The following is a 27,203-nucleotide window of genomic DNA, read 5'->3' on the forward strand; positions in this document are numbered from 1 at the left end:
TTAATGTGTGTGTATTTTAAGCAATATGATTTTTCCCCCTAAATTAGAATCTGTGAGCTTATGTGTTTCAGACCCATAGTTTTTTCTGTAATAGTCCATGTTTTTAAATATTCTATAACAGTTTTAGGAAACTAATAATAAGAACTTATTTGGGTGGAATAATAATTATTGATAATCTTTATGGAGGCAGGTTGAAAGGGTTCAGACTTCTGTGTTCTTTCTAGACTCCTACACGCTTGTTTGTCCTTCTTTCCTTCCTTCCTTTCTTTTTCTTTCTTTCTTGTATTCTATTGAAATTTCATTAGCCTATCATTCAGTTCAGCACACTACCACTCTCTTCCAAAGGGCATCTGAAATCACGGTGGTCTAATAACATAAATCTTTCCCATTCAGCTCCTAATTTATCAAACTACATGTTTTGGGAGCTAAGTGTGGTGTTACATGCAGCGAACTTCAGCATGTGGGTGGGTTGAGACAGGATCAGGAGTTCAAGGCCAGCCTTGTAGCTATGTCTTGAAATATTCACAAAAAAAAGGGGATTAGATAAGAGCATTTTCATCTTACCTGGCATTAACTTAAATGGAGTATTTTAATTGGGTCATTTTTCTATAGGAAAAGAAATGGAACACATGTAATTTTTTATATAGAATAAACTTTATTTTTAATTAAAGACACAGATCAAAAAATAAAAGTTTTTTATGGACATGTGACAGATAGTGCAAACAAAAGGCTTTTAAATATCACCGGTAGACATGTTGTTGGAAACAAAAGGAGATGAATGACTGAATGACGGGGTTAGGATGGTCGGCCTGGAACCGCAGGAGGGGGTCTCCTAGTGAAAACAAAACAAAACAAAACAACAAAAAAGAAAAACACAGATGTAGAGGAAGAAGACAATGTTTAAATTATAAAACAAATTTGAATAATAGTATACAAAAATATCCCAGAAAAATCTAATTCAAATCATAAAAAAATAGCCAAAACAAACAAAAAACCCAGAAGAAAGCAAAAGGCCAGGCAAAACATGCAGGAGAAATGAAAGCACACTTCACAGCAAAGTTAGCAGTGACCAGGATGCTCAGGGTACATACCCAGCAGCATGCTGAGACCTTTGTGCACATTCAAAAATGTTGCCATGTTGTACCACGGAAGTATAAATCCTTGCAATCAAATTTAGGTCAGTTAGGATCAGTATTAGAGATAACTTTTGGACTTGCGTATTTGATTTCTAACCCTAATTTTATGTTCCCCAACCCCAAGTTATTTCCAAAAACTTGAATGAATGATGGGTATGCTTGCTTCGGGGGGGGGGGGGGGAGAGCAACTGCTTTAGAATTCTGCTGAAGGAAATTTCAGTTTATTTAGTCACTATGTTATCACGTGACTAATCAAGTACTTTTCAAAGTAAGGAAATTGGAAGGTATCAAGATCTGATGAGCAATGCCATCCTAGCACAGAAAGCCTCAGGGTTAATGTGCAGCCGTATTTTTGTAACTAAGCATCTGCTTGAGGTGAACAGTTGTGTGGTATGGCAGCCCAGAATAGAGAAGAGGAAAAAGAAAAAAGGCACGCCCAGGCTGCTTCTTGATTGCCTCAGGGTTGGTAGGAATTCCCTCTGTATTAGAGCAAGGAGCACTGAAAATCCTGACTTATTGGGAAACGGGTCCAGGGCGCCCTGACTTGGTTTTCTGAGTCAGTGTCCAGATCCCTGTCATCAGGCCATGGATTGTGGAGTCAGGGCATTGCTTGGTCTCAGCCCCTGGAATCCAAGCTACTTTCCATCTCCAGAAGACTCTGCAACCTCCACTCTGCTGGGAGCAGCTTTGCAGCAGACAGACAGCAGGCCGAAGAAAGCCTGCCCAGGGGATTCCGGCAGAAGTCCGTGCTTTAACTCTCTGCTTTCTAACCGGGTCACTGTGAGCTGACTCTGGGCACTGAGAGGCCATCTCCAGCCCTCCTCCCTGTGGGATATCCCTGGCAGCCCCCGCCCAGATGTCCAGCAACAACTCGCTCTTACTGCAGTCTTGTTAAGACTACAGTCAGCTTTATAAAAAAGCAAAACCCCAAACACTTTTTACCCCCTTCTTTTTAAAGTCTTCTGTGAGATGTTAATGGGACCAAACTGAGCTGGCTTTTCCTGGTTTAAAAAAAAAAAAAAAAAAGACTTTGCTTTTCCCAAAGTCCTAGACCAATTTTTCTCCAGTCCAATTTAATCTGGCTACGCTAAGGAGGCCTCCCATCTATTTAAATGATGAAAAACTTGTTCTTAGTCCCTAACCTTTCAACTGTGGGGGGTCCGCAAGCCTCGGGCTTTGTGAGACCCAGGTAATGGTATCCCTGGTGTTTTCATGAAGAAAGTGTAATTACATTTCTGTCAGGCTGAATGAGATTTATCACCTGCCTAGCAAACAGAAACTATTTTCAAGTTCTGAAGGGGCTTTAGAACACTTTAATTACCTCAGCATGGTGGGGAGGTGAGCCATTAAAATGAACAGCGAGTCCACAGTGCTGAAGGGGCGTTCTACGCTCACATGCCAGAAACACCTTCCCCTGGGAACTAGTTTGGTGTTCCAATTCAGAAACAGGATCAGACACATTATGCCCTAAAATATATTCTCCTGACAGCGAGGAAGTTTGCTTCAGGCAGTGTGGTGACGTTCCCTCAGACAGCTCCTTTCTTCTCATCTTCACTTACCCTGCACCTAACGTTCCTGTCGCTGCCAGAAAAGCAGCCCTGACAACAACAGCATTCGGTGGATCTGTTAGTTCCACCGTGACTCTTGATTAGTTTGGGTTTTTTTGCTGTTCCCCTCTCAGAATTCTGTATTGTTTCTATAGTGTGACTGAAGGCAAGTGCTGAACATAAGTGGTCCTCCCACATGTAAAAGCAACGGAGTGCCGAGTTAACAAATTTCACCGCTCAGCAAACTGGTGTTCATAGACACCTACACTGAATGTACTCAAGAATCATACAACCCGGTTACATTTTTCTCAAATGTCCAGAAAAAAAAAAATAACCCCACAGATATGTTTTTCCAAGTACTAAGAAGAAGAGATGAAACATTAAGACTCAGTTATTAACAAGAATGGATTGCATGCGTCCTCTCGGCTCTATCCATTCCTGCAATTGAGTCTGATGGTGACCTCGCCATGGACTGAACTCTTGAAAGGTTTTCCTTGTATGTTTTCCCTTTTCCGTGAAATTTCACCAAACAATCTCTGCTGGCTTGCTTTGCCCATCATTTAGGCAACTTAACATCCCACAGTAGAGGGGTAAGCCTGAAGAATGAGAAAGTGAGGGGGGAGAAAAGATAACAGGAATGGGGGTATCCTCCGTTCTTCTCTGCTGAGGTTTAATTTTGAATTGATGTGGGTCTTTTCATTCACAATAACCTCACAAGCGTAATGAAATTATCCAGTGCAGCTTTTTTTTTCTTTCTTTCTAGAAAAAGGAGGAAAGATAAGGTAGGACACAATGAGTCCCAGAGAAGGTTTGGTAAGGCTCCCTGCCTGTGCATGGCTGGTCTGCTTCTGTGCATCTGATCTTAGAAGATCTTCTTCCAGGGGACTCAGATGCCATTGTCACAGAGCCACCAGTTCTTCCTGATGTCTGTCCTGAGCTGGGAGTTCGTCTTGCTCTTACACTTGAACTTGTCACACAACTTCTCGTTGGTGGCAATTTACTCTGAAATAGCCATCATGCACAAATCACTTTCCCTTTTGCCTAATGCCCCCAAGGTAATGTTTCCTAAAGTAGGTGCCTTAGAACCCCCACTTCTGTGGGGAATTGCATGAATGAAACCTTTATGATCAAAAAAGTCTGAGAAGATTGTGGACCCTGTCACTCTCAAAGATTCACAGCATAGTTTGATTTCTTTCAGTAAAAGATGTTTAAATTATAGCTATTATTTTCCAAAGCATACTGACAAAATGACTCTTGGTGTCTGTGTGTGTAAGCGCATTACCATCTCAGGCAGTGCCCTTTGGAAGGCTTTGAATTAAGGCAGTCAATATCGCTTGCATATCTTCTAATTATTATGTCATTACAGTATGAAAGAGCACTAATAAATAACCCAAAATGTGACAGTGTGGCTGGAGTCAGGCTGAGTCTATGCAACCAGATGCCAGATGAGTTTCTCAAAGTGTAGTTGAAAGGTTCCAGCCTAAAAGTTGCGACCTTGATGACAAATCAAGTGGAGATTTTTAATGATGGCTGAACTGTTTTAAAAGCACAAATGGGAAGTTGCTGAAAAATAACAATACTGTCCTTTGTTGTTTTTTTTTTTTAATTTTCGTTCAAAATTATTCAGAATAGTATAGAATAGAATCATGTGGTTAAAACAAAATACAAGTGATTGGCATGCTTTTCAACCACGATCTCCGCTAGGCTTCCTTTGGATGCGTGAGTTCTTCCCTTGTGGGAGATGGATAGAGAAGGACCTGCAGCTAGAAAGGGCAGATGAGCTCACCAATCTGTCCAGCTTCCCTTCCCATACCTGGTCATGTATGAGAAATTAAACCACTATCTCTCCCTTCTTCTTCACCTTGTTGTGTGCAGTTAGATGGCATAGTTTAGGACCATGTGTGTTGTTAGGGGGAGACACAATTAGGGAGAAGGTTGTCTGTGTCTACTGAGCTCTTATGTTTTCCTGTTATAGGACAAACAGCCGCATTTCCTCCTCCTCTGCCCAATGAGCAGGTAACACCTATGGGCCAGGTGCACAGGGTTTGTCTTCCATTGACCTACCATGTAAACAGGCTAGCCTTCCTCCTACTTCCCCAGGTTTCCCCACAAACAGTTCTTCCCAGAAATGAACTCACATTCCTGGCAAAGAATCCAGCTGTCTGAAGTTCGAATCCTACAATCTATTGTTTCAAATTGGAGGAAACATCACCCCCACTCCCCTTCCTTTGATTTACCTAATTTGCTCTGCCTAAAAATAAAAATCTTTTCCCACAACTTAAGGACAAAAATGCAAAATACTACCACTCCCTGTTTTAGTAATGCTGGGCTAATTTGAGCAAAGGGGCAATAAAAATTTATTCCCGGGTGTTACTGACATGCATAGACAGAAATGTATACAAGAATGAGGAAATGGGGGAGTTCCTTCAAATGTAATAATTTATTTCATATTCAGAAATACAGTTTCACATTTTCACAATAGGTACATGACCTTCAAGGATGATACAGGCTTTAGGAATTTGCTTCAAAAATCTCATTCACAGAATCCATATTAATCCAGCATTAAGAAATCCCAGAAGTGGCAAAAAAGACAGTGGAAAGTATTCTGGCTCATGTTAAAGATCAACAGAGAAAACAAGATTTAACTTCTGTGTACTCTCCATTCATACAAAAACAAAAATGAAATTTGATTCAGAACAGGGAGAGAAGAGGGACATGAAACAAAAGCAGTACATCTGAAATCAAACACACAAGGTTATAGTAGTAAGGTTTCTGGTTTGTGAGAAATGATTTTCACAGAATGGCAGCAGTCAGTATAAGACAATAGAGTGATTTTTGTATCATTTGGAAACATGAGTAAATTTAAAGGAATTTACAGATAAAGATTATATAGAAATCAACGCCTTGAGCTGAACCACATGTGAAGCCCTTGACCAGTGGAATGAGAAGTCTCTCCAGTATACCGGTACTAACAGGTCTTAAACAGGAGGTTCTCTGAGGTTCCTGTCTCTTACTCTCACACATACAGATATTATTACATGTATGCGTATATCCACAAGTAGCAATGTATATACTATATGTACTTCAAAAATATTGTTAAAGTTTCACATACAGAGCACCACATAATTTTAAACTTATCAACTAGACAGACAGCCTATTATTACTTAGAAGACAAATTGAGTTCTTTAGAAAAGACTATATGATCTGGTGAACTATCCATTATTTCTCTAAAATTGGCTTCATTCACAGGAGCTCAGAGTTCACAGCTAGCAGTCCTAGGCGAAATGACCTAAAACTCATGGCTTGGCTCTTATCTGCAGTCATCTTTCACAGAATCAAGACAGCCTAGAGATCTGTTTAGGCTTTAGTACTCTTTCTACAGAGATTCCCATCAATTTAAAGTAATTAATACAGTTTGCCAAAAGCGAAAAGTTTACCTGAAAGCGTAGATAACATACCTACAAGGAATTAAGCAACCTGTCCCCTGCATGCTTTAACAGTTTTGCTCAGAAAGACTCATTACTATCATTATGCTGCTGACTGTCTGTATTCTTTTGGCCTTTACTGTAGAGAACAAATGATGATAGGGATCAACTTAGCTTTCTTAAGAGTCAGCTCAGCAACCCCAAATAACACAATTCTAACTAGAGACCTTGGAGAAAAGATTCTGGTACTGTTACATTGTTTATCAAAGTATCACCAAAGGGTAGTGCCGTCCTAGGTAGCATTGCTGTGGGTTTCAGTTCCAATGACTACAGACATTACTCTACCTCGTCACGTCACGGTTATTATAAGCTTTGTGCCCCTCAGATTATATACAGTCTGAGTTAGAAAATCTTCTGTTCCTCATGGATGCTATGAGAAACGAACTACTGTAATCACATTATGGCAGGTCTTCCCAACATAGATCATACACTGTGACAGTTAAAAAATAGACTTATCTTACATACTGAGCACAGGTTTACACTGAGTATTTATACTCATACATATATACAGTGCACATATAATTACATTCATGCGTAATGGCACTCTAGAAAGTGCTTTTGCACCTACTTATTCAAAAGGACACAAAATACATATTTATATATATATATATATATATATTCCTAGAGACATGCAGAGAAAATGAGTGCACAGAGAACACTAACACTTGTCACATACTGGTATCAGGTCCCATTTCATATTTTAGAGTATGGCTACGGTCTTAAAAAAAATCACAAATGACTCTTATGTGGCTACTTCCTAATTCTAAACTTAGAATACTTATATCACAGGATCTGTTGTGCTACGCTTTTGGATAGAATGAATACATATCTGCACAAGTAGAGAAACTGCCAATGAATAGCCCCCACTGCTCTACTATACTATAAGACACATCTAAAAGCAATATTCAAGAAGGTATCTCTAGTAGATGATTGTGGAGATGTATCTGCTCTAGATCAATACTGTTTCACATTCCATCGAAACTGAGTAAATGGTTCCAGTTAGCCAGTATGCATGCAAAATGTAGCATGTGACGGTAAAACTGGCTTTACTTGTCAGACATGTACAGTTATTTCTTCAAATCCTAAAAGCACTGTTTTGTTTTGTTTTTTTCAATTATTATGCTAGACAAAATAGAGCTACGTCTATGGTGCTGACGACACTGGAACATCAATCAGGAGGTTTATTAACGTATTAGAAACGGTATGGGAAACAGAAGGCCCTTCAAGCTTACATGCCCATTTCAAGGCCTGATGTGGATGCCACCCCACAAATTCTGCACACTCCAGAACTTGAGGCTTCACTCAGGTTGGTGTCTTCTGTTAGCAGGATGCAAACCCTTTGAACTGCAGCAAACTGAAAATATTCTGGAATGCCATTGTTGAGATTCTGGTGTGGGGCTAGGGCGGGGGGTTCTGGGTGCCACCAGATATAACATGGTAGCAAAGAGGACAAAACTTTCCAGACAAAGGGAAACATTTGGGACAGGGCATCTGTGGATCAAGAAGCAAAAGCCAAAGACGACAAATGCCATTGTTTATCTCTGTCTAAGATCAGTGGGAAGAAACTTGGAGAGACAAATTCCCAATTTTCCTTGACATTGGTTTATGCTGATCTGAGACCACGCCAGTGGTTTTCTGCAATATTTTCCTCTAACAGAAGAAAATTTTTGAAATACAGCAAGACTCAAAAACCACAGTAAGAACAAAGCCAAACCCTGAAGTATCTAATTCGTTAGCTGCCTGTTTTAGAGAACTCAAAGGAAGGAAGCAAAGGGAATCCTAAAAGGAGGGAGTTTGGGAGAATACCTAACTGCCTGTTAGTTGTTCAATTATGCAGGCTTACTTAACATTTCCCCATTTATTTGGGACACTTTTCAAAGACAATCTGCATCTTGTATGTGAGTTCCATTCATATTTTTCCCCCATGGAAAAACATGAGAGACGCTAGAGTGGTGATATTCTGTCACTTAAAGGTTGCAGTTACCCCTTTTATGTGCCTCATATTCTTTAACTTTCGTCAATTATAATCGGGATATAACCCATTAGAAGAAGTTCAATGCAGTGCTATTTACCTTGAAATTTTTCTTTTCTTTTCTTTTTTTTTTAAATAATGCTTAAAAGTTTTTATGTCAGACTTTATAGTGTCTTGCTTCGGTTAGAAACTGCACAGGAAATTAAAGTGAAGTTCACATACAAATCATGGTTGCTGCCTTCAAAGGGAGAGACACTGCAGTCAGTAAAACCTGATTTACTTCTGCGAATATGGAATGATGTCACGGGGAGCCACAGTTCAGTGAACGCTCGCTCTGCTGTCTGGGAGCAGTTACCAGACAGAAATCCATTTGGCTTCTGGCTGTTTCCTACATGCTGATCATCTGGTCGTAGGTAGTTCGAAACTTAGCGTAAAGGCTGAACTAAACCTCTAGGCTAGGCCGCGCTTGTAAATTCTGGAAATCTTAGAAACTGCAAATTTGTTTTGCAGCTCAATATTGCAAAGGCCTTTTCAGGAGCAAGCTGGAGCAAGGGATCTGTAAGCATGTGATCTGTGCTCCGAAACCATGGCGTCACTGATGAATTTCCTTTCCATACCAGGGACCACACTTTCAGTGCAATTGTGCAATATAAAGCTGCAAAATGTAAGTGTGTCTGGAATGGGTAAAGACATTAGTTTTAAAGGGATTCTGCATAATCATTTATATGTAAACTGTAGAAATCATGTGCTAGCATACACTTAATTTTGCTCCAGCCAAAATAATAATCACACTAACTAAAGGGAGTTAGTTATCCATGTCCCCCCCCCCAAAAAAAAATCAACTGGAGAATTAAACAATTTCAATATCAGCCTTCCTTCACCATAGCCTAAAATAGGTAAATATATGAGATAATAAGTAAATTATATTGTCGCAGACACTTTTTTTAAATGGTGATATTTTTGCTTCTTCCTTGAACTCTGAAGGTAGCCAAATCTACCAACCGATTACCAAAACCATCTCGGGCTTTGCTTCACCGCGGTCTGTCCTTCTAGCATGTACTTCTAGTACTGGTGCCAGGAGACGCTCCCTAGAGCCAACCCTGTAGATAGACCTTCCCTTTGCAAAGTGACCCGTGCCCCTGAAAAGCTTCCGCCCTAAGCAGTCCTAATTTAAAAACCATGCTTCCTAGCAGTCCTGCAAAGTAAGAAGGAGAAGGAGTTTAAATAAGCAGTTAGGTGGCAGCATTAATATCACACAACAGGATCTCTGCCGTCCCAAACAGAATGTGGGGAAGAGTTTGTGGGACTCTAAGCTCACTTTCTTATATCTGTTAAGAACTGTTTTAAGCTTCTCTGGAGACAGCCTAGACAACTCTTATTAAGCAATTTCAAATATAGGTCGGATGGAGAAATGGTACCAGAGTAGAGGACCGCTACACAAAACTACCTTGGTCAATACAACGTATCAACCCTCTCTACAGGTTAGCAGTTTTTCCGAGTCACACCCCAAAGGTCTGACATACCATGAGCAATGAAGATGAGTGATGAATACGTTAGTAAAACTGGCTACTTGCCTATGGATGTCCATACATGCGAGTACTCATGGTTGACTGTAAAGGTTACCGAATATGTTGCTTTTGCATAAATCATTAGTGACTAATTGCCATGCCAGACACTTCGTTTAGTCTAACAGTGAGGATTCTAGTGGACGGATTATAGTGGGACGAGTTGGTGATGGGGGTGGCCTCCGGCTAGAAAAAGAGAAAGAGACAGGGAAAGAAACAGATGTCATAGCAGAATTGTTCTTCAGAACACTGACGAAGAGCCATCAAGCACATGCGCATGCAATTCAGGTCACTAGGAGAGGCCCCAACCTGCAGTAAGCCTAGGAGTGTCATCTGGGAGTCATGCAGGTATCCTAAGTTTCAATGGAAATTGTATATTTTTCATTATGCAAATCTTTATTAAAAAAAAACAAAGGGATTGCTAATACAATACTGATACAAATATGGAATAACTTGAAAGCCGCTGTGGGATACACTGAACAGATCTGTGACAGTCGAGCACAATGGTTCCAGAGAGTGAGGTATGCCTGCTCCAGGAACTAATGAGGTGTATTAAGTCTCAACAGTGATTTTAAATCCTGCTTTGTCTCAGTAGGGTGCTATCAACCACTTTGTTGCCTTTAGCAATGGCTTTCCCCAATTATTCTGCATTTTGCTTCTAACGCAGACCATCGAAAATCAATAATCAAGGCTTGTAGAGTTTTCTGCAGTGGTTATAACAAACAGGCTTGGTGTGAGGGCCCCCATAAGGTGTGTGAGCAGAGTATCACAAGATTCACCAGGGTCTGTAGTAGGATCGGCCACTATCTAGTTGGCCATGGTGTTCCTGAAAGCCATCACGTGATTAAATGTTATTGTACTTGAGAAGCACAACATTATCAAGTCATATCATTAATTCCTTGAAAAGCATTTATGTCACAAATATGCTTGTGAGCTTTCTCTGTGTGTACTATACATGCAGCTACCTTGGGGTGGTGCTTGTGACTCCCTAATTCAACATACGACCTAAATGAAAGAAAGTATTTTTGACCAATCTTTCCAGCTGAGATTTTTCTTTCAAAAGACCCTTTATAGAATCGTAGTCATTCTTCCTGACCTTGAAACACTAAGTTGGTCAGATCAGATGCTTCTTTTCTGGGATGAAGCAAAACCATCGGAAAAGTTGAAGAAAACAATGATAGACTGTCTCAGAACCACACCCTGTTTCCTGGTGGCTAGAGTTGGTGCTGTCCTGTGGGTTTGCTTCTCAGCTAAGTAACACAAACAAAACCACAAGCTGTAAGATAAAAGTCAAAGCCAAGGGGAAGGCAGAGCAGAAGGGCCGTTAGTGACTCAACGGTGAGGCTACTGACCACTTTAACATGAAGTCATGGAGAGAGCTCCTTTTGCCTCCTATACCCCAAGTTACTAAGAAACAACAGTACATTTCATTGTAATACCCTATACTAGTTTTACTAGTCAGTGGTGATTGGATTTTAAAAAGGATTCGTGGCGATACTTATTGGCAGAGGAACAAACGTAACTGATGCCAGTTGTTCAGTGAACAAGCTGTTCTGCAGAACATCTTCTCTGACCACCAGACTGTTAAGACAATTTTCCACTGAGAAAAAGTAATTTTCTTCCCATAACTACACAGGAACAACTCATCTTTTGTGAATATATTCTCTCATGTTAGAGATGACCTTCATATTCCTTTAGCTTATATCCCAAGTCTTGTACCTGCCCCAGTTTCTCTTTTGATGGGGAGGTCAAAGGTCACACTGGTCACACTCATGCAGTACTTAGCGTGGTGTTACATGTAAGTCTGTTCTCAATGACTTTTTGTTAATCCTGGACTCTACTCATTGAAGGGAGCCTTTCTCACCTTCCTGATAATAGTTGCTTCGAGAGCAATGTGGTCAGCCGTCACACTGGATTCTGGTTAGCTTAGCTTCTTTGACTAGAAATGGGCTGTTTCCTCATCTTAGTGTTCCTGCAGTGCCTGATCCACTGTTTATCGTCCAGTTAGCGTCTGACAACTAGTAAAGTGAAAAACAACCCTGAAAGTATGAAATACCTGATGATGTTGCTATCCATTAGCTTTATCATATAAAAAGGGTGTTTATTTGTTAACCATGGCTGTGGCCTGCATTTGTTTTTTTCATTTGTCTTTTAGATTTTATTTTAAAGCGTGTGTGTGTGTGCATGTCTATGTCTGTGTACGTACATATGAATGTAGATACCTGCGTAGGTCAGAAGAAGGAGCTGGATTTCTTAGAGCAAGTTATAACAGTTATGAGCCACCTGCTGTGGATGTTGGGAAGTGAACCTGGGTCCTACAGAACAGCAATATATACTCTCAGTCACTGTACTCCACCTCTAGTTCCTCCCCACCCCATTTTCTGTGTGTGTGTGTGTGTATGTGTGGTGTATTTAGGATTGAGACTTGGAGGTTCATTTTATGTTTTATCACTCAGTTCCTTAGTGCTTGGAATAGTGCTAAACAATCCCATCCCATCCCCAAGGAGTTTGGCAAATGTGTGACAAGTGGAGATGTAATTTTAGTAATAAGCAGTCGTGAGATGGGAGTTGAACTCGGAGGGAAACTCTACCAGGGTGTAATAATATGCTGGGTTATGGGATGGATAGATGTCTGGGCAAGACTGCATACTGGGCAAGACTCAGGATACAGAAGAGCAAAGCCCATTGAAACATGTTTTATACAAGCATGATAGGTTAGACAAAGGCTTGTCATCCAGAGAGAAAGGAGTACAACTGGGCTCTCCTGATCCTTTTGTTCTTGCCCTAAATGTCACGTTTTAACACATTATTGCCTGAACTCCCAACAGGTTTAAAGTCCTGAATGGTAGAGAATGTGCATGTTGCTTTATTGTGTATATTCAGCATTTAGTACATCGAGATTCTGAATTTAGCACACTGGGATTCAGGAGCAATGAACAAGTATTTGCTGAATAATAGACAACTGAGTGGGTGACTGGAAAGTGCCTAAAGCATCCACTGAGGATGGAGTCCAAGCTAAGTCATGGTGAGTAGGTTCCATCAGGCCATCCACACAACACTTTTGAGTTACAGGCTTATGTCTGAGACTGTACGTCCATAAAGAAAAAGGTCTTGGAGCAGAAGCTGAAATATACATCAGGTATAGCTATAATTGCTAAATTATGTGGGTTTTTTTAATTATGGAATGCCTCCAGGCTTTGGTTTTCTCATTTATAACTCAGCCAGAGGCTGCAGCAAGGCTTATTCATGTATCTGTGCATTGCTCATCAAGTCCTATTATGTGGAATGCATTGTGCCATGCGACATTAAGATGCTTGGACTCTACTCCTGAGTGGCAGGGCAAGTGACCTAAGACAAATGTGCAAGTGGTTTTTACGGTAGTACTGTATTTTAAATATGGAGCAGTGGGATGAAATTCTATAATTCATCACCAGGGCATATACTCTGACAAGCTTGAAAATGTGCCAATATGGCTAACAGTAAGGGCAAAGGTGATTTTAAATACTAGACGCTAAAGCTTGGTAGGGGTTGCAAATGGTAGGGGAATGTAGGCCTATGCAGACCAAAAAGGACTAGAAATTAAATGAAGGCCAGAGCGGGAAAGTTCAATGGACTAGAGACTGGAAAGAAACTGGACTCCTTGGATGGAAGAGCAGATTCTCATTAATCTCGTCAACCTCAGACCCGGGTGGTTGGTGGGGTGAATGATGAGCAGTAGCGGGTAATGGCAGAGAGAGGACTATGGAGCTGCACATTCGTGCTAGCTGTCAAGCCTGGTACTTGTTTTATCATAACCCAGAATTTAGTATGACCTTTGGTTCACAGTGTTTTTTGTTTTTTTGTTTTTTGTTTTTTTGTTTTCCAAATGACTAAATTAGTTACACCTGTTCACTTGTGAGCTCATTAAGGCTGCCTCTGGGGCTATATATGGAAAACGCTATTGCATAGCTATGTGGTGAATTAATGACAGAAAGAAAAAAAAATGGAAGGATAAGATACCATTTTGTTCTCTCAAAATGATTAGGACATGTTTGGGATGTGCCCAGTTTCAGATGAAAGAAATCCATATATGTGTAATATGTACAGTTAAAAAAATCCCAAAGAGCCTTGACTCACTCTTTTGGAAGAAGTGAACATTGTTTTACTTCTAAAACAGTAAGAAAAATTAACTATATTGTAAAACACTGCTTAGCAAGAAACTCAAGACAAATACTATGTTGTTCAGAATGATAGTTTTTTTTTAATAACTCATGCTAATAATATGTTTGCCAGCTTTAACACTAAGAAGGTATTTAAGGTTTACTGTTCAAATTTATTTCATTAGTCCAGTTCCTAACTGTTCTCATTGCCAAAGACATTCACCTCACAAGACAGTTTGTTTGAGGCAAACTTATTTGTTTTGTACCAAATTTTCCTCAGTTGCTTTGTTCGGCGATGGGCTTCATTAAGTAATCCATCACATTGAAATGGAGCATCTTGCATCATTTAACATTTATTGAAACACTGTGTTGTGTGTGGGCGGTTTATGGTTATGATAGAAGAGCCATGTTTCTGCTTTCAAATCAAAGGGAAAGATGTAAGACTTGAGTTGTGGCTTCAGGGATGGCCCATTTACAGGATTTTGGACAATGACAGTGTTTGTAAGAACGCCCATGCAGGGTGGGTGGCATTTGGGGCAGAAGCTGGCTTCACTGATAAGGTTGAGAGGCCACCATTTGTTCCCTTCTCTCGTGTTATTGTTTTTTTAAGAATAGAAGTCTAATTCCATCTGTTATCTGGCCTTGAGTGTTCACGATGTGAGGCCAGTCTTAATGAGTTTAGGGAGATTGCATTGTTCATCAGCTTTGGGGTGGTGTGAGTGTGTGTGTGTGTGTAGGCCAGAGGTTGATGCTAGAGTCTTCCTCAATCATTCTTCACCTTATTTTAGAGAAAAGGAACTCCTTGATTTAGCTAGACTGGCTGGACAGTAAGCCCCAGGGATCCTCCTGTCTCTTCTCTCCCAACACTGGAATTATGGGTACACCCCCCCCAACACACACACACACCATGCTTGGCTTTTTAAAAATGTGTGGGTCTGGCTATCCAAAAGTATCATATGTGGGCTGGTATGTATTTCACTAACTGAGCCTTCTCCACAGGTCCCATCTCAACAACCTTCTAAACTTTCCATGGGGTAACCACCCAGCTTCCACTTTTTATTATAGAATTCCATAGCACTCGATGAGAACAGTGTGACAATTTGGAGATCACGAACGTGAGTGAGTGTATGTACCCCAATTCAACCTTTGAGAAGAAATGGAAAGGCAGCTACAAGCTAGACCATCACTTACTTTTTTGGATGTTTATTCTATAAGAGCAGTTGCAGGATTCAGTGTTTTAGGTGTTAGCACCATATTTGTACTTTGATTCTTATTTTGGGAATTTTCAAAAGAAGTACTAAAAATTTAGATAGTGTTGGTTCAACTCAGAAAAATATTGTGATACTCATGATTTTGTCCAAATGGAATATATTTCATAATGATATTATAAACAACGATAAGGGTTCTAGCTCTCTGGCATATTGTTTGCCTTTTGTGGCTTAAGGAATGTCATCAAGCTCCTTGTTGTCCAAGAATAGTTTGTAGTAGATGGATGGAAGTTTATAAAACTTAGAGTCTATTTGGAGGGTCTAAAGATAGTATGACTCACTACATATAAGAGGTGATATATAGTTCCCCTGTAAGAATAAACCCTTGATTTTATATATAAAATTATATATATTATATTATATTATATTATATTATATTATATATATCAACTAGGAAAATATGAATCAATTTGTGGGCCTTGAAATGAGAACATAAGGAGAAAACTGTCCGCAATCTTTATTTGATGATTAAGTGTGCACTAACTTGGATAAATTCGTTTCTGGAGTAGATAGAAATAAAGTGTATTTTGTTAAAGTTTCTTTAGATTGCTCTAGATCTGATATAAGTTTCTCTCATAAGTATGGTGCCAATGTATTTACAGCAACACCTAAGACTACCCGTATTTTCAGTGATGATTCACTCACATTAACTCGGTTTCAGATGAAGATGTAGGAAAAGGATTTTACAACATTGACTCAGATTCTTTCAGTAGACTCGGGGGGAAGAAAAGTGTATTCATATTGGTTTGTAAAACACTGCTTGGAGGCCAGTCTCCAAAGTAAATTTTGATTAAGCATTGCAGGGCAATTCAGCTTGCATTTGTTTGTTTGTTTCCCCGTCTGTATACAAGATATGAAGTTAACAGAGATATGGAAATAAAGACTGTCACTTTCTGGAAGCTTTCTTGTTAGTACACAGACAGGTTAGCAGTGACAACAGCAGGCAAGTGCTCAAATGGAGCTGTGCTATCTGAGTGGCAGGGACACTGGAGTCCTAGCCTAGCGTTAGAGAGAGAGAGAGAGAGAGAGAGAGAGAGAGAGAGAGAGAGACTGACTTTAGAGGGTAGAGGAAGTTGACGGCCTGGCAAGCCAGGGTTAGTACTGATGTTTAGAAAATCAAGCATCAGCATCACCCCCACTTTGTCATGAGTATCAAGTGACTTTGTTTTGCCCCATGTCCTGATAAAGTGATGAAACAACTTAGCTTAAAGAGTGTTCAGTTGTACAAAACCATGATGTTTACAACACCAACTGTGACAGTATTTTGTCTGTGTTGGCCTCTGTACTGTATCACTAACAGCTGGGAAGCTGAGGAGAGGAAGGGGCTAAAGAAGATTGAGAGAAGTAGACTTAAGAACCGAGTCTGAGAAAACAGGGGTAGGGCCTAGAAAGTAAGGAGGCATTCCTTCTAGTGAATTCCTGCCTTCCCTTCTTTCTCTTTCTCCCTCTTCCTTAGAATCCTTCCCCCTCTCCCTTCCCCCCTCCTTTCTTTCCCCTAGAAAGAGGCTTCCCTGGGATTTTGTGCTATGGAACCCATTTCTAGTAATAGTAGAGGGACAAAAACCTTTCCTCTGATTTTCCTTTTCTTCCTTTTCTCTTCCTGGCCCTCACCTCCCTCCCACCTCAGGCTCCCAGAGAGAGAGGATCTGACTTTGCAGTCTGAAGGATCTCAAAGCTGCTCTGTGAAGCTTTTGAGGAGGTGCCCAGACACAGCTATCTGAAGGGCAGGTTTCCAATTCCAAGGTATGCAGTCCCTTGTCATTTGAAGTCAGGGGAAGGAAAAGGCAGGCACAGTGAGGACAAAAACAGCAACCTGTACCTCTGCGGAAACAGTGAAACTCCTTCCTGCTTTCGAAAAGATGAGAGAGACCCTGGGTAACTGGGAAGGTGATCAGGCCAATTCTTTTTGAAAAATTGCTTTCCTGTTACAAAACAAACATGCCGAATCTGAAGATTTAGAAAAGATCAGGCTACAGCAACATTTTCCTGATGACACCTGGCTGAGTCAAAAGGTCAGTACTTTTAAGCGTACCAGTACTTTCCTTGCCCTTTTAGGAGAGAGAGAGAGAGAGAGAGAGAGAGAGAGAGAGAGAGAGAGAGAGAGAGAGAGAGAGGAGTTGCCTTGTACTCAAGGCTTGCTTAGTGGTAGTCTCAAAAACACTCCAGCAGGCGGAGCTCTAATATGCCTTAGAGCTCAAAGTTTAAAAACCAAAGGGGGGAAAAATTAAAGCTAACAGAAAAACAGAGAGGCATTGTGCCTTGTGAGCTGCTATGTCAGTGCACAAATATGTGAGGAAGACCAATTAAATTCTCAGAGGCCAAGGGACCACGTTCGGGGAGGGGGGCACGCGCAGGGTGTCCTGCAGTCGCTCCTTTCCGTGAGCGTGTTGTTGTTAAGTGGGTAAGCAGGGCTGGTGCTCTCACAAAGGAGGGAGCAAAGGGGACTTCTGGGCAGGCCTAGAAGTTATTCTTTCCTCTGAAAGGATCTTATTGTTTCTAGAACAGCCTTGAACACTGGCTCAGAAACCACATTATAAAACAGAATTTTCATTGTTGCTTCAAGGACCTACCGAAATGCCAAATAGTTAAGTCCCTTACTCGGTGGCTTGTTGGGTGGTGGATTTTTTCCCCCTCCTTCAAGTCAGAAAAATGCTGTGTTTGTAAAAATTGGTGCTAAAATGGCAAAAAAAAAAAAAAAAGGTCCTTTGGGCCACATAAAGAAAGAATTAGAGCTTTCAGAAATACCAACACACACACACACACACCAATACACACACCAACACACACCAACGGCAGCACAAAGAATTTGCTTGGAAAACAGTGAGGAGTTAGCAAAATAAGAAGTTGCCTCTGTTCTGCACGGTGTTAGGAAGGAGGTGGAATAGGGGGTGGATGTTCAACATGATCAAAACGATTTAACCTAACGGAAAATGTCCAACTATTCCTTCTATTCTCTTGTCTACTTGAAACCAAAGTTTTTGTTTTACGTCTTGATGGTGTGCCCACATCTAAAATTTTTATACAAGCTCGTGCAGAAACTTTTAACTAGACCAATTCAGACCAAGAGTCACTAAATAAAGCCAGTCTAGACAGAAAATGTATGGAAACCATATGTCCTTCAGGCGTCTGTCTTACAAAGACTGCCATCACCCTGGAGAAATCCTTCACAAAAATATGCTCTCAGGAAAAGAGTGCTATAAGCCACAGGGAGAAGGGCTTAAGATGACGGCTGGACTTGGAGGAAATAGAGCCAAAATGTTTATAAATGTGAGGCTCTTGTTTCCATGCACATCTGTGTGTAAACAGTTTTGAAAGGATGGGCCAAGGTAGATATCATTTATATTTCCATTATTCTACAAGGATCAAAAAAAGTTTACGGTTTTGTTCTTCCAGGCTCCTACAGAATGTCAGACAGAGGGATCTCAAAGCTGCTCTGTTCTCACCCTCAGAGAGCTGTTTTGAGTAAAGCTGTACGTGGATGCGGCCAGAGAACCAGAACATTCTCTTCTGATTATTACCTCATCCCACGGGCCTGCCAAACACAGCTAGGAGGCAGGTGTCTGCCATAAGTAATGAGCAGAAGACTGTTCTATATAATGGTGTGCAGGGCTAGAGAGACAAAGGAAATCAGGGCAGGGGTAAATAGAGGAGGGAGCCTGCAAGGGGTCTGCAGTAAAGAGGGGTGGTCCACAGCCTTGCTTTTCCAATTCAGCATTGCCCTCTGAACAACGAACCACAACGCTACCTTCCCTACTCTCAAGCGATTACCTTTCAAGATGCACTTTAATTTAACCCAATGATACAGTTTCTGCAGAGGGAAAAAGTAAAATATGCAGATTCCCATGACAAATAAAACAGTTTTTCAAATGAAAACTGCAAACAGGCTATGGGACCATGAAGCACTTGTAAGTTGCAAAGGTTCTTTGTGGCTCTCTAGACTATTTTACTGAAATTCCCTACTCTGCAGGGAATGGGGATTTGCGAACAGCACAGTAGGATTGGTAAATGGCACTGGCATGGGTGCTCCCGTGTACTGTCCCCTCACCTAGAAGACTATGAATGAACAGTATGTGCCAAATAGGCTCACAGAGAAAAGCTCAAGTAAAAATAAAACAAAAGCTGCAAGAGCATAATTTAAAAAAAAATTAAGAGGCATCAATGTGCTTGTACATATTTGTGTTTTAAAAGCCAAATACACTGGCTTTCAAGTATTAAATAGTAAGATATTGACAGAGTCATTTAGAGTATTGGAAGTTGTAAGGCAACTTATTAATATCACAGTGCGGAACACTAGCCACTATACGTACAGGGACAAATGGTTATAGCAACATCTCCTCATTACAGATTCCTGAACCAAACTGGAGAGCATTTCACTATGTTAATCAAAGTCTCCTGGTGAGTTAAGGGATTTTCCTGAGCGCTATTATTTATTGGTAGTTCTAAGGTCTTAAGTTGGCTCTCAAGCCAATGGTTTGCAGAGCACAGATTTTATTTTGCTGTCAGTCCTAGATATGTGGAGGGAAATTTCTGCCCTGGCTTGTCTAGTTAGTGCAGACACTAATGTTTCCTTAATTTTCACCCCAAAAGCCAATCATTAAGCTATTGTAGAACTTGTCTCACATGAAGGTTTATTATTTTAGTTATTAAAATGGTTTCCAACACTGTAGGGAGTGTTTTAAGAAACAGTGGATGTTTGGCTTCGTTTTTTTTTTTTTTTTTACAGCTTTCCCTTGTGAATGCTATTGCAGGGGCAGAGAGTGGGCATGTCCTGTGGTGTAGGCCATGGGACATGATACTTAAAGGAAGGTTTACTTGAAGGAAAAATTTCATTCAGTCTTAAAATTAGGTTTGAAATAAAATGAAAAATACACATGGTATGGAACACGCTTTATATTGAGTATCCCTTGTCAAGCAAACGAGCCAAAGGATTACAAAATGCCTTAAATGTCTTTCTCCCTGGGCAACATACTATACTATATGCCTATAATCTGAACACTTGGGAGGTGATGACAGGAAGATTGGCAAATTCAAGGCCAGAGGTGGCTATATAGTAAGTTCAGGAACAAAGTAGACTTTGCAAAACTTTGCCTCAAAAAGTAAAAACAAAACCAAGTAGCCCAAAAAAGGGGATTTCTCCCTTTCTGTCATAAGCGGTCTCACGCTTGATGAAATACACAACAAACAAGTACTTGCAAATGATCGCTATACTGAAGAATGCAGATGAAGGGCACATTTAGATACTGTCGCTTTACAACATCGAAAACCAAATTCGAATGGTTACATCGTGGAGGCAAAAGGGGTATTTAATTGTAGAAAAAGACCACCTGAGGCCGTCTCACAATGCCCACCTTCTTTTGGAGGGAGAGTGGTGGATATGAGACAGGCTCTGACTATACACCTTACGATGGCCTGAACTCACTGTCTAGGCCAGGCTGGCTTTGATCCTTCTACTTCGGCCTCCCTAGCTATAAGGCTATACGTATATGCCGTCACGTCCACCTTTATTTTAGCATCTCTTAGTTTTCAAATTTTCCACCAAATCTTTGGATATGTTTGTGGTAGCATACCTATGATGATTTAGTCTTTATTTTCTTCTCTTAGTTTCTATATTAGCCTTGCCATCAAAGAAACAGGGAAAGGATGGCACTTCTTGGTGAATCTTATATTGACCTGTACATTTATGGGGTTCTTATAAGAGCAGTGAAGTGAGGAGAGTAATTATACCTTGTCTCATTTTCTGGTGTTTAGACCATTCCCAGTGTGGGCAATTTCCTCTCTCTGAGTAGCTGAAATCAAGAGGCTCTGCACTGCTTCTGATGCTGTGACATGAGGAATTTGGCTAATTGCCACTTTGATTAAACCACTCCCCACCCCGCCCCCCCTCTCGGGGCCTGAGGATGGAATGAGTTCATGTGGTTCATGTGAACTGATTATGTTGACTGAAAAACAAGAATGGATATTTCTCAGTGCTTATGGGAATGGTTAAAAATAAGAAGTTGGAACATTTGGTATTTGTGGTTTTGCCTATCATGTGGCTCTAATGCCTGAGGAGCATCCAGATGCAAAGAATGAACCATGCCATGGAGAGGGTTCCGAATACCTTGAGGCTTTCAACATTGCCCTGTGTTGGAGTTCTATTTTGGGCTAGAGTCGTCATGTGATCTAAACACGTAAATGCTCAAGTAATGTGGCATCTGTAAACATGCAGTGTCTCTCCGACCCAGCGCCTTCCCAGAAACCCTTCCTCTGGCACTGACAATGCTAGCCTGACCAAAAGTGTAAACTCCTTTTGGCAACAATGCTGGTGAGCCAGATGGAGTCCATTTGGCAACTAAAGGGTGTAAATATGTGTTTAGATTCAGAGGTTCCCCCAGACAATGCTTACAATATGTTGGCATGAGTAAGCTAAGGAATTTCAATGCTGGGCACTTTAAAATTCTATGTTTAAGCAGCAATAAAAGTATGAACAAGCAGGCAACGCCATCAAGCCCTGGGCTAACGGCTTCCTCCCTTCATACACTCCCTCCATACACTGGTGGAGTGAGGTGTCCCAGATACCCTCACAGAGCAAGATGCTGCTCTTACATTTTCATTTTCAGTTTTTTTGTCTGGCTTGTAAAGTTTGTCTAAATCTCACTTTTAATCTCTGATGAGTTGGAGGAAAGGAAAAAAGGCTCCGGCAGCCTATTCCTAGAGTCCGCTACTTAGATAAAAGTTCGACATGGAAAAGGAATGATTCGTACACCACGAGTCTCTGAAGCCTTTGAAAAATATTCCATCTAACCAAGAATGTCTGAATGTTGAAGGTTTCTTGAAAATTGTTCTTTTATAGTGAGGGGAATGAAAAGAGCTTGGCGATGAAACTCGAGTCCTAGCTAGCTTCTGTATGCCCATAAGCCTGCACATCTCCTTACACTGAGTAATTTCCCTGTTCTCTGAGCTGACATCAACTTGTGTACAGGAACGTTAAGCAGACTCCAGCTGGTGACAGTTTGCTGCTGACTGGCCACAGGGAAAAAAGAATAATAGTCAACTGTGCATTTTCCCTGGTGGTGCCTCCTTTGCCAGACTCCTGTCTCGGCTGTCTTCCTCTATCAACCAGGTGAAACCCAGGACAAAATTGACCACCCTGAAACGCAAAGGGACTTGTCCTGCAGGGACTGACTGAGCTTAGCAGCTTAGAGATCCAAAGGGAACAGGGACAGAGCTATTTGTTATGTTATTTGTGTGCTTAACTGAATGCCTGTCACCACCAGGAGACTGACTGGAGCTTACGGGAGGATGAGCTGTCTCCTGTCCTGCATTTATGTTATTTGTGTTTTGCATTAGCTAGGTCTTTTCTTAATCTTCCTTCTCACTTTTTCTCTCCTGCAACATAGGATATATGGGAAAGATAAAAGACACAATGAAAACAGAAAGGCAAACTGAAGTCTACTGAGACACTGCCATAAAGTTCACAAATTCCAACTTTTGGGACCCCTGGTAGGGTGTATGTGGGCCTCAGCTAAGCAGATTGGCAGTCGTCTGGACTGTGGTAGGGTGGAAATGTCTGTGTAAAATAGGCTCTACTTTGCTAGACTCAAGGAGGAAACCACCAAAATAATTTGACTTTCACTTAAACCATATTGAAAACAGGACCTGAAGACTGAAAACCTTTGACATTAACCATTGCTTCATTTCAGCAAAATAGCACATTGTCATAAGAACTGAAACAGTACACTGGAATAAGAACCGTCATGCAAGGAGAATGAGCTTTTTGAGGTATATTTAATTGAGGGCCTTAAATTAAAGCGGACGTTTTCTTTAGTGAACAGTGGTTGAAATTTTAGTTTCATTAAAGTAGCATGAGTTCATCATGACAACTCATGTTGAATCTGCAGCAAATTATTAATTACATTTGGAGGTTTCAGTGCCAGTTTTGTTTTTTATAATATGTTTGCCTCATGAGATGCCTTGAATATAAGAATCTGTAAAAACAACTCAGAGTTGTTTTGCTCTTAGCAATTATAATTTTAAACGGTAATGTGCTTTCTTTGCTTTTACTCTTAAATCTAGTTGCTAAAAATAAAAAACAGTTCCCTGAAAATTCAGAATATCTGATTATAATTTTTTTTTTATTTTTCTTCAAGAAGGAAGGCTAGTGGGGAGAACAGAAAGCTCACAGCTGACATCACAGATCACAAGGTGATTTCATCCTTTGTGCAAATGACACTTGGCTGCTAAGAACATCGCAGCTTTGGAGGGCTGTCGAGGAGAGGGTAAGTCAGGATGTTTCCATGTGTGACCACAGGGGAAGGACACCCAGGCTAGTCACACGGGTTGCTTAATTTCCATGCACTCTGAGCCCCACGACTTCAAGGTTCGGCAGCTTCGTCCTTCACAGCACCAAACCTTGAGGTGAGGGACGCAAAGATAGAAGAATGATGGGTTTGTGGTTTATCATGGCTTGAAACAGTCCTCTGTTAGCAGACTGGCTAACAAAGACAAACCGAGGAGATTTTATACCCCAGTGAAAAGGATGCTGTGTTAACTGTAATTTATAACAAATAAAATGTATAAAGGAGTTGGGATTAAGGTTAGGCAATGCAGGCCATCGAGATTGGACCTTTAAAACTAAATAACGATGAACACCAAATTGGCCTTAACTTTTGTAATATGAGGGCATTCATCATTTTGGAAAGGGTTTATATATCTTCCCACATAGCTGGTTTGATCATCAGACTACTGAAATGTGGGCTTCCCTATGTGCCAAGTCAAGAAAACCATAGGAGACATCAGCGAGAAACTTTGGGCAAGTCTTGATGCTGCCATGGGCCTGCCCACACACTTTGGGAGTTTTGTCTTCATTAAAGGGGCTCACAAGAACATCTCTCAAAGGACCATTCCTTGCTTTCCATTTTTCTAGGTGAGCTGAAGGAAAAAGTCCAAATGGAATGAACCAGGGTTGACAGTTTTTAAAAGAAATCACCAGAGGGAGTGAATAACGATGGGTTAAAAAAGTTCTTCTCTAGCTCAACATTTTTAAAGTGGAAGATTGAATGATGAAGTAAATGAAGTCTGTCCTTCCTTGGCTAAAGACCCTTCCTCCCACCCTCATCCCTTTTGACCATTGCAAAACAGCTTTGTCCAAGGGAAGGGGAAGGGAGAAAACAAATAAGTAAAATAATGTCAGACTTGGCTAGTGCCAGGAAAAACACACTCTGATTCAGCTAATTTGTTCTGTTAATGTCAAAGGCTGCAATTTCCAATTATCTAATTTCAAGAAGTGGTAACTGAAAATAGCTATGCTAACTCTGAAGTTGGTGTCTGATGAAGATTGGGATCTGCAATTAAGAGAACCAGTACTCCAAAGAGGTGGTGCTGTCTGCTTGAGGCCACCCTTCCAAATGAAGCCATGGCTGCTGTGGAGTTTTCAAACAGGGCTTCGTCCTGTCGGAGAACTTGAATGGAGGTAGGAGACATGGGGCAGTCTAGATAGTCAAAAGCCATGAAAAAAGGGCCCAAAGATCACAGATTTCGTGTACACTCGGTTTACTAATGACAGAAGGATCCATGCTAGTGGGTCTCTCTGGATGCTCCCCAGTTTGGGTGGAATGAATTAACACAGGCATTTAGTTTGCAGTGTTTCCTGCTCTCGCACCAAAAAGCTCCAAACACAGAAACCAGAACAGCTCGAGTAGCTATTGGGCAAAGTGGAGCCAAAGATGACTCCACCACCTTGCCCGGCCTCTCCCTTTATATTTGAAGTGGAAAGAAACAGCAAAGATTCTGGTTAGAAAGACAGAGCATTCAAGGTCCCTGTGTCACGCCAAGGGCTTTGATGACCTTGGCATGGGGTGGAAATAAAAGTCGAAGTCACTGGTTACGAAGTCACTCAAAATCTGTAGGTGTAGTGGTGCACGCCTCTAATCCCAGCACTTGGGAGGCAGAGACAGGCAGATCTCTGTGAGTTCGAGGCCAGCCTGCTCTACAAAGGGAGTCCAGCACAGTCAAGACTACACAGAGAAACCCTGTCTAGAAAAAAAGAAAAAAATCAAGCTGCCCAGGCACACACTGGGGTGGCTTTTACCACAGCAAGTTCAGTCATCCCCTTTGTGTTATTGGGAACCAGAGGGATACCTTCTGTGCTTGCCTGAGTTGTCCTGTGAGTTTCTGGTTTCAGGTTGAAAAGGGAGGAAGATCCCTTAACAAAGCAAAGAACTTGTGTGTGTGTGTGTGTGTGTTGGGGGTGGGGGAGTTAAGGAGAACAAATCACATTTTCTCTTTGAAAAGCCAAAGATGGAGATGATGGCTCAGGGATCTCGATTTTTTTTAGTTTTTAATAGAGAAAATGGATGCAAATCACGGAAGGAAAAGAATATATAAACAAGTGGAACAAAAGTGTCGGTTCAGTAAGAGTTTTCTTCATTTTCTCTTTCCTTTTTTTCTTTCTTTCTTTTTCTTTCTTTTTTTTTTTTTTTTGAAATCTTAAACCTCATTTCTGGCTTGCATTTGGTAGGATTCCTGCTTTGGCTTTTATTAAAAACAGACGCTATGTGTTCAGAATCTTCCATCTAAAGCGAGGCTTTAATAGGCGTCAGGGCCTCCAGTTCTGCTCAGGTGACTCCCTCCGTGGGGATTCCCTCCCAGCTTGCTTTGCTGGCCCTCGATCTTAAGGGCTCAGCACAAAACAACCAGTTTTCCTTCTTTCAATTAAAACTCTTTCGTTTCTGTTTTAAATTTGGGGTGGTACACAAAGCCAGATCGAGTTAAGTCTGGTTTTAACTCGAGAGCATTCTAGAAATTTTAAAATAGCTCAACTGTTGTCCTACTTCCCCTGACTGGGTCTCCTCAAGCCTGGTGGCCCCCCCTCCTGCTTTGCAGTCCTCGCCCTGGCAATTCTGTACGCGTTACTTACTGACTCCCACCCTTCTGCCTGCGTGCAAGCTCAAAAATACCAAAGCTAACTCCACCCTGCTTAACAAATCAGTTTAGCATCCGAAAGCTGATTTTTCTGAAGAGCATTGGCAAGCTAGCTTATTGGAAACCAAGGAGAGAAGCAACGAAGCGAGCAGGCAAGACTTGCACACTCATTACTGAGCTTGGGACAGACACAGGTCCCTCTGGCTTCTTCTCAGAGCAAAACAGACAAAACAACAGGAGTTCAAGGCTCCCTCAGGACTTTGCCTTCCCACTCTTGAGCCCCTTTCCCCCCTTTTTCCTCACAGCCTCCATACCATCCTGGCACAGCGGCAGACACTTTCCCAGTCAATTTGAGGTTTTCTAAAGCAATAAACTTGGTCTTGCCTGTAGCAACATTCAATGTCGAAATGCACGTTTTTGATGTGGAAAGGAAATTCTTGTGAATACTGCTGAGCAGGGGTTGACGAGCAGAGTAGGGCTTTGCTTCCCTAAGGGACAGCTGCCATATCTGTATTTTCAGTGGTCACAGCTTGGGGGAGGATACAACTGACAGCTAGGAACTGGAGGCCAGGGATGCCATTAACCCTCTAGTGTACAGGGGAGCCAGCCATGGCAGAAACGTCAAGCTCTGAGGCTCCCTACTGCCAGCCCCTATTGGGGTGGCTGGCCCTGGGCTCTGGAGTCAGGCTGTTAGGGATTAGAGCCTGGTGGGCTGGCGTTGGGCAAGCTGGTTACCTTATTGTCTATCTGTGAAATGTAAATAGTAGCCTATTCTGTTGGCTTCATGAACCTTAAATAAAAGTGTAAGTGCGAAGCCTGAGGGACAACATTTAACTTACTTTGAGAGCAAAATAAACATTACTATTAGAAATTTGGCTTCGTTTTGGATAAGTCAGAAGTCTACTGAATTTAGAAAGATGAAACTGGACTGAGTATTTACCTGATCTTTGAGTAGGACTAAAAAGATCTGGGTGACAGTACCTACTATTGATTTCCTTTGTTTCCTAGATGAGGAACTTATTACATCTTATAGGTGAATGAGTCACCCAGGGCTTATGACTTCGAAGCCAAGTTATTCTTGCATACCCTTTGTCTTCCAGTGTGTGTGTGTGTGTGTGTCCTGCCTCTGTCCATTGTCCTTTACACGTTGAGGATCAAAATATAAGCTCCACGTGCATTGTGGGAGGGT

At 41.2% G+C, this 27,203-nt stretch overlaps 1 protein-coding gene across 5 annotated transcripts in view; it reads right to left on the reverse strand.

Moving 5' to 3' along the window:
* Positions 1-680: 680 nt before the first annotated feature.
* The window catches only part of Dnm3 (dynamin 3), a 464,195-nt gene continuing 437,672 nt past the window's right edge, over positions 681-27,203 (reverse strand). For 2 of the 5 annotated variants that reach the window (XM_060364572.1, XM_060364573.1), the window contains one exon: positions 5,105-9,891. In XM_060364572.1, the coding sequence (XP_060220555.1) occupies positions 9,822-9,891 (70 nt within the window). In that variant the 3' untranslated portion in view covers positions 5,105-9,821. Of the gene's footprint in view, positions 833-5,104; positions 9,892-23,206; positions 23,504-27,203 lie in introns of those variants that run through there. The other 3 variants (XM_060364575.1, XM_060364574.1, XM_060364576.1) reach the window with 3 other exon arrangements.

The sequence above is a fragment of the Meriones unguiculatus genome, chromosome 11 (genome assembly GCF_030254825.1).
Source record: "Meriones unguiculatus strain TT.TT164.6M chromosome 11, Bangor_MerUng_6.1, whole genome shotgun sequence".
Lineage (NCBI taxonomy): Eukaryota > Metazoa > Chordata > Mammalia > Rodentia > Muridae > Meriones > Meriones unguiculatus.